Here is an 8,294-nt window from a genome sequence, read left to right as displayed (position 1 = left end):
AAAATAAAGTTAACACTTAACATTGTTGGTGATGATGCAAGTGATACTGACTTGGTGTGATCACAAATTATAGAGCTCGTAGAGGAGAGGGGTTGTTCCATAGAAGTATAAAGCCATTGTTATTGATTAAGATTATCGATATAAATGGGGAACGTGTATTATAGGAAGCATGGAAGTATCTTACCGGAACTAGAGTTAACAGTTAGGATGGTACCATTCAGATACAACTAAGTGAAATAACAAACTAAAAAGCTTAACTAAGAACTATCAGTTGTATAACTCCTGTTACTGTTTGCTTCTAGAATGCTCAGGATTGAACCATTTCTGAAATAATTCAAAGAGGTTTGGCCTTGAAAGAGTGGAATGATTGGAATATAAAGAATTGTGAAGTGTGGGTTTGAAAGAGGTAAGAATCGTAATTATTTTCGTCCAATTTTTACTCTCTCTTCTCGTTTCTTTTATACTCATTTACATGTTGTAGTCTCTTTTGTGGCTCAAAGGAAAAGTAATCAATTTAGAAGTGACAAGGTGGTTAGGATATTTAAGGTAGGAGAGAAAGTCACTTAGTATATATTCATGGCAGTATTATACTGCCAGTATAAGAAGTAGAGATATTTTTCTTGAAATAGAGTCCCTAACTCATAAGTGGTTGTTTGTCTTATGTCATTTTAAGCATTAATTTTGAATCAGTGGAAGGTAAAACAGATTTTTTTTTCTTCAACGAACTAACCTAGACTCTCTTGTTAAAAGAAATTCTTAATGAATCTTGTCATGTTTTGTTTTTTATAATCATTGATATTTGCTGAGTTTTTAGTCTTTTATTTTAATTTGTTTGACTTTTTTCAATATTTGTTTGTAACTTAGTTGTTTGCAGTTAAATTAATATATATATATAACAAAAGTCACTATTTCATTCTAAACAATGTTTTTTTAAAAACATTGTTTAGAATGCTGAGGGGGAAGCACTTAAAGATTCTTCTGGGAAGAGTTGTGATGATGATGTGAAAGAACTATGTGAAAAGAAGGCTAGAGTTGCACAAAATAGTACTGCTAACATATGTGGAAAGCAATTGCTGAAGCAAAAGAAAGATGACTCCGAGAGTGAAGAAGGTTCCAAAGAAAATTTGCATTCATGTGAGAGCCCGAAGAGGTCAAGCTACAAACAGTCACAGCCTTGCAGAAAGGGTAACCATCATCTTAACACATTAATGTTTATTACTAGAAACCCGCTTTTTATTGATAAATTACAGTTATAACACTTTTTGTTTGCAGGTGAGGAGAGAAAAGATTAGTGAGCGAATGAGGTTGCTTCAAGAACTTGCTCCAGGATGCGATAAGGTTATTTGAGATGATTGTATTTGTCATGATTTCTATTCATAGATGATTTCTGGTATATTAATTTTATGTTATCATTGGCTTTCAGAAAACGGGTAAAGCGATAATGCTGGATGAGATTATAAACTATGTGCAATCACTGCAACAACAGGTTGAGGTATGCTGTTATGTATTTAGTCTTGCACTCTTACAAATAGCAACTTTTTTGTATTTTTCTGGGAATGGTGTTGATTCTAGGCTTAGTTATTCTTGGTGGGATCATACCCCAAGTTTTGTTAGGGATGAATACCTTTGTAATAGGACGGCGCTTCCCAATTACAGATTCTGTTAGCTTCTCGATTGGGTTTTGGCCTAGTCCCTGCAATTTGTTCATCCTTTTTTACTCTCTTTTAATGTTATTTGGTGTGATATCTGGGTGGGTGTGTATCAGTGCCAACATAGTTGGGATGTATACATCCTTCATACATCCTACACTAACTTTTGTTTTTTTTTTTTAAATGTTGATCTAGTTTCCTCTGTGCACATGCACCATTCCCAGAAAATTAAAAAAAATTAATAATAATCATTCTGCAATATAATATATAAATGGATCGCTTAACCTCAACCATCTATCTCATTTGGGATTTAAGTTAACTTTTTGTGAAGCGGTCTGGTAATAGAGTAGCAGATGCATAGCTAATTTAGTTTTGAATGCCATGGAAATTGAAAAATACTGGATAGATTGAGGAATCACCTCTTACTTGTTGATTTACATAATTTTAATGTTTGAATTAAATGATCCAGTTTTTTCATCTAAAAAAAACCTCAACCATCTCACTCGGTGATTGTTTTTTTAATTTAAACGGACAATTACAACTTTCACCTGTGGTCTAATCTAATTTCACCACTTCTTTTTTATATAGCATTTTCAATTTTGGTTAAAATTGACACTTCATCCCTAAAGTTTGCCCATTCGTATACAATCACCTATGAATGTATCTTCTTGTCCAAATATCGCATTCTTGAAAATTGATAAATATAGATATGTATCTTGTTATATGCAGGCCTAATGATTAGATGCTATAACATAATATAAATGTATGTACCACATGGTGAGAAAATAATATTTCGGCAAACCACATGAGGATAAACTATAATTTATCCTAAATTTAAGGATGCGGAATTATGGATAACACCTTCTAAAGAGTCAACCTCCAATGTCGTCATTACTCGAATGCTCAACTTACGTAACTTATATTTTGCAATTTTTGTCCATGAAACTTGCCACTGTAAATCCACAATTGAATTTTAATGTAGAGCAGATCTGTTCCAAAGATGTAAGTCTAGGTCTCTACAATTTTCTCACCAAAGTTTTAGTACAAAGTTAATATTTAGATTAATTTGTTTCTCTAATAATAACATTCTCCAGTCACACAATGGACATGAACCTATTGGTGGATATGGTGCCAGCATCAACATGCCTAACCCATCAACACAATTCCCTCCAATGCCACAGGTAAAGACTAAAGAGTGAAAATCTCTTGCTTGTGAAAATTTGAAAATAATAATTATAATTATACATGTATATGCAGTCTGTTTTGAACCAAAGCTTTTATGAAACAAGTTACAATACCATTACAGCTCTTGACAATTTGGGAACCAGTGGTAATTCCAGAAACTTCTTTGTGATTTAATTCTTTTGCATAATCAATTCCAATTTCTGTGTGTTTTTTTTATAATAATTGATTGGCATTCTGTGCAGGATGGTTGAAAACAGAGTTATAGAGTGTGAGATATCTGGTCTTGTTTCTTTTATCAGACTTTGGAATTTTATTGTCCAGTTGACTGCACAAATTAACTGAAGTTGAAGGCAGAGTAACTAAAAGTAGTCAGTCGTGGTATAGGACTATAGGGTGTAATGAATAATGATAAAGATTTTCCCAAAGCTGGCGTCTCTTCAACAGCTTCAGGATGGCCTTCCTTTAATGACATCAAAGCACCTCCTCTCACTTATTCTCTATCTGCAGAAGAGAAAGCAACTGTGGCAATGCTTCAATTGTAGCACAAAGCATTAGAAGCTTGCCAGAAGTTCTTAGTCGGGGATGCTGGTTCTGACGGTGACGAAGATGACAAAGATGATGAGGATGAAGACGAATTCGTAGATGATTATGATTCTAAAGAATGTGAGGAGTACAAGTTCTTTGAAAAAGTGTTTGCAGAAGATGGTGACTTGAGGAGATATTATGAGAGCAATCAAAAGGAAGGGGATTTTCATTGTTTGGTTTGTGGAGGTATAGGGAAGAAAGTATGGAAGAGGTTTAAGAATTGTAAGTCACTAATTCATCACTCCACTGCCATACTAAGGACAAAAGGGAAGAGAGCTCACAGGGCCTATGCACAGGTCATCTGCAAAGTTGTTGGTTGGGACATTGATCAATTGCCAGCTATTGTATTAAAGGATTTGGATTCCTCCTTGACAGGTTCAAGGAAGCTTTTGGTGAGCAATCCTAATTGATATATCTGTATTTTTTATTGAGTGTATACTTACTAGGCTGAGTTTATGTTTACAAGTTGAACCCAAATGTCCTGCTTAATGCTTTTGAGTTCAAACAAAGTGTATTTGTTGCATATTTTTTATTGTTTTCTGCAAAATTTGGTTTTCTGTCGTTTTTACTTTTAATAAAAGATGTTTATAAACTTGTTGATCCTGGGGAGCCTGTAATAGGGTTTAATAAGAATGTTAGCATTTAGCAAGGTTAATTATTTTTATGTATCAGGTCCACCTTTTTAAGGTAGAGAAAAAGAAGCCTGAAAGAAATTATGGGTGCATACTGATGTGAGTAGGTTAAATTATTTTATCATGGCTCTTATGCAGTTATGCTAACTCTCTTTCTGCAGGGTTTTGAGAAAGAAAGTGTGAGTCTAGACAGAAAGGTCATAAATATATGTTGTCATGTGATTTTCAATTGATTTTCATAAGAAAGGATATATATATATTCATCTTATATTAAATTAGCTAATTCAGATTGAAATTTGTATATAGTTTAAATTAAATCAATATTAAATTTAATCTTACTTGTGTCCATGGAAAACAAGCTAATTTTAGCGAGTCTTATTCATTCCGCAAACACTAGAAGTTTGAGAGAGTGTCACTACAGCAATCATAGTCATGTAGTAGAGCAATTATGAATACATAGACAACCAATTTGTGACATGGGTTTCCATTATACTAAGTTGCCAAGTAGTTGTAGCTTTCTGATCCTAGGAATTACGTGTGTTCATGTAAGAAAACAACAACTAGCACATAAATATATAGAAGAAATAAAACTGGGAATCTAGCCATCCTCTAATTTAATTTGTTTTTATTACTTAGAAGAGTCCACAAAATTTGGTGCCTCTCACTGCATGTGGTGTGCTGGCTAGCTAGCTAAGGCTCAGTATTTGGCCCGGTCTGTCCTCTGTTTTATTTGTATATTTTATTGTATTTTTAAGATTATATTACCCACTCAAATAGAAAGAGAGAGAAGGACAAATATGATGAGTATGTTAATGTCTACTATCATATTGAGAAACATTTAAAACTGTCTCCACGTACAGTTCCAATAAATGCTATCCAAAAATAGTTAAGGTGAGACAACTATGGTCTATCTCAAATTATGAATGCTGAATAGAAGCATGGACCTTTACTCTTTTTGTGTTTCTCCATTCCTCCTATGCATATCTTTCTAGGTTATATATTCAGGGTTAGAATGTTATTTAGGGAAAATTTGGAGAAAATTTATGTATTGAGGATAAATTTTTGATAAATGATAATGAGCTAATCTATGTAAAGCTTTTTATTCTTCTGGTTGAGATTACAAAAGCTTTTATGTAATAGTAGACAAAGTTACCAAGATTCACAGGTGTGGATGGTACCCTGTGGCAAAGCTACCAAAATGTAATTTTTGGTGCTCCTTCAAAAGCTGAGGTTTATTTCACCATTCACTGCTATAATGTGAAATTGTCTTGAACTTGCACATTAAACACATTACTAGATCAAATACAAAGAGCTAGCTTTTAAGGGATAGCATTTTAAATATAAAAGATGGAAGTTATACCTAATTATTGGCTAACATCGCTAGCTGTGGTAGGCTACACTTTCTTCAAATTTGTGAAAATCGGAATAGCAAAGGAATACTAATATTGGCTGCTAGCAAATCCCAACTCCCATATATGTTTACTTCTTGTTGGTTGTTACTAATGAAAATTGAATGTAGGAATCTCAAGAATCTCTGGTTTCTGGTGCTGAGTGGGAAAGTGAAAGCCCCAAGGCTGGTTTTTCTTCTACAGCTTCAGGATGGCCTTCCTTTGATGACATCAAATCATCTTCTCTCACTTATTCTCTATCAGCAGAAGAGAAAGCAATTGTGGCAATGCTGCAATTGCAGCACAGAGCATTAGAAGCTTGCCAGAAGTTCTTAGTTGGGGATGCTGGTTCTGATAGTGACGAAGATGATGAGGAGGCAGAGGATGATGAGCTGCTACATAATGATTCTAAAGAATCTGAGGAGTATAAGTTCTTTGAAAAAGTGTTTGCAGAAGATGGTGACCTTAGGAGATATTATGAGAACAATCACAAGGAAGGAGATTTTTATTGTTTGGTTTGTGGGGGTATTGGGAACAAGGTATGGAAGAGGTTTAAGGATTGTATTGGACTAATTCAACACTCCACTGCCATACTAAGGACAAGAAGGAAGCAAGCTCACAGGGCCTATGCACAAGTCATCTGCAAAGTTATAGGTTGGGATATTGATCAAATGCCAGCTATTGTGTTAAAGGATTTGGATTCCTCATTGGCTGGTTCAAGGAAGCTTTTCGTGAGAAATCCTAACTGATATATCTGTATTCTCTATTTCATGTCTACAAAAACATTGTTAAATGCTTACTAGGCTGAGTTTATTTTTACAGGTTGAGCCCAAAAATCCTGTTGTGGGTTGTACTGATGATACAAATTCAAATGTAAGTCATATATGAGATGTTTATATGCCCTATGTTGTTTTGTTTGATATTATATTTTCTTTAAATATATACTGACTCAGTTAAGTTGTTTTCACAGGGTGAAGCTGCTAATTCTACTGATTAAGCATACTGAAGTTGAAGCTAAAGCTGAAGCTGCTAATTCTACTGATTAAATATATCATTGTTATGTTTTATTTCACTTCAACTAAAGAATTTTTATCTTATTAGCTGCTAATTCTACTGATTGTATTGGGCTAATTCTACTGATGATTTGATGCTAAAGCTGAAGCTGAAGTTCAAGCCTTGAAGGAAGCCCAAATCAAATTACAGGCTAAAAGTGAAGCTAGTCTTCTTCAGTGCCAGGAAAAAGTGAAAAAACAGAGGACCCTCATTTTCAAACAGTGATATCTTTGAAATTGCTACCAAATGAAATGAAGGGAACACTACATGTTAGTTATCAAAATCTCCAACTTATGTCAGTTATCAAAATCTCTATCGTTTAAAACAAATTATGTTAGTTATCAAAATCTCCAACTTTTGAATAAGTCAAATGAACATTAATCCAATACAAAGAAAACCAGAAACAAAGAGATGTAATATGTGATGTTTGATGTGTGTAAAATAGAAAAGACTTTCTCGGTGCTAACAAATAGGTCAAGTACTAGTGTATTGCAATTGGTGTAAACCCAAGCCCACCCTAATACAATAAGACTCCTCACCCTAATTAAATAATGAAATATCTCACAAGATTTTTTCTTCAATTTGAATACTGATTAATTTTACAATATATTTTGAAATATTGTAACAAATGTTTGGTGTAATATATGCCAAATGATCCAAGTTGAGGATTTAATTTCTTTCCTTTTTTTAATAAATCTATGCCGAGGCCTAAAATTTGAAGATAGAATTAGTTTTCCCTTTTGGTTTACTTTTCTCCTTTTTCTCATTAGATCCGATAATCCAACTTGTATTCATTCCCCCTTCTTCTATCAACTTAATTATGTGTGCCACTGGTTAAATCTGCACAATAATGTGCTAGTTACTATGAAAATATAGATGTTGATAGAGAATTTAAGTTATATCTCAGAACTCTGCAAAATATTGTGCAGTTCTTTCCTCTTTTTGTTCAAATTACACATACTAAAGGAATCACTCTACCAAATAGCTAAGTAGGATGCAGATAAATTTAAGAGCAACCTTTTGATTGCAAGATTAATATTTTGTAATTAAATTTAGCACTTGACCTTTGATGGACAGGTTCTTGGTCTTTTAGGTGGAAACCAACTAAAAAGTGCTATTAACTCAGAGAAAGCTGTGAAGATGAATAGTGCTGATGTTGCTGAGTTACTTGACTTGATAGACACTGGTGATTTGAATGACTCCTCATGGAACTGGTGATAATACAAAGAGTAAGAATGGTCAAAATATAGCAAATTTGACACCATCCACACCTCCAGCTCTGGCTGATGATTTATTTGGAAATTTTATGAACTCTGGAGTAGCTAGTGAATCACTAAAAAATGATGATCCCTTTGTTGATGTGTCATTTCATTCTAATGACAACAAAGAGCATGCTGATATCTTTTCAAGCATGACTGTTGTTGATGATAAATTGGATCATCATGTGAGTCATGGTTCGGGGAATAGAAATGAACCTGACAGTGATGATTTATAATATTCTCTAATTAAATATGGGCAGAAAATATGGTGGGTGCCATTGCAGAAAATATGGGCAGAAAATGGGCAAATGAAATCCATGCCCCCGAGCTTACTATCGATGCACTGCTTCTCCATCTTGTCCAGTAAGAAAACAGGTATGAATCCTCTAATGACTTGTTTTGAATAATTAATAAATAGAGCAGAATAGAAAATAGTAAATTTTGTTTTTGATGGGCATATAGAAAACAATGAAAATCAACAATTAGTCTACATACATATGATGCATGCATGCAGTCATGTATTGACTAATTAATTTTATTTCT

At 33.7% G+C, this 8,294-nt stretch overlaps 1 protein-coding gene and 1 long non-coding RNA gene across 2 annotated transcripts; both read left to right on the top strand.

Moving 5' to 3' along the window:
• The first annotated feature begins 2,790 nt into the window (after positions 1 to 2,790).
• On the top strand, positions 2,791 to 3,225 carry LOC114395347. Its single transcript, XR_003663000.1, has 3 exons — positions 2,791 to 2,830; positions 2,907 to 2,979; positions 3,077 to 3,225. It is a non-coding gene; the product is annotated as an uncharacterized LOC114395347 (long non-coding RNA).
• Positions 3,226 to 5,398: 2,173 nt separating this feature from the next.
• LOC114397037 lies at positions 5,399 to 7,710 on the top strand. Its single transcript, XM_028359171.1, has 4 exons — positions 5,399 to 5,440; positions 5,571 to 6,170; positions 6,262 to 6,312; positions 7,570 to 7,710. The coding sequence occupies exons 1-4, from the start codon at positions 5,399 to 5,401 to the stop codon at positions 7,708 to 7,710; spliced, it is 834 nt and encodes a 277-aa protein (XP_028214972.1).
• Positions 7,711 to 8,294: the final 584 nt, after the last annotated feature.

Source organism: Glycine soja, chromosome 18 (assembly GCF_004193775.1).
Source record: "Glycine soja cultivar W05 chromosome 18, ASM419377v2, whole genome shotgun sequence".
NCBI lineage: Eukaryota > Viridiplantae > Streptophyta > Magnoliopsida > Fabales > Fabaceae > Glycine > Glycine soja.
The sequence above is the reverse complement of the archived record's forward strand: the minus strand, read 5'-3'. Positions and strand labels throughout refer to the sequence as shown.

Excerpts from the sequence above, each read along its gene's own strand:
- LOC114397037 (XM_028359171.1), top strand. The coding sequence starts at position 5,399 with ATGGAAGTTATACCTAATTATTGGCTAACATCGCTAGCTGTG. Across the intron at positions 5,441-5,570 it reads GGCTAACATCGCTAGCTGTG|GAATCTCAAGAATCTCTGGT; the intron begins GTAGGCTACACT and ends AATTGAATGTAG. Across the intron at positions 6,313-7,569 it reads CTGATGATACAAATTCAAAT|GTTCTTGGTCTTTTAGGTGG; the intron begins GTAAGTCATATA and ends TTTGATGGACAG.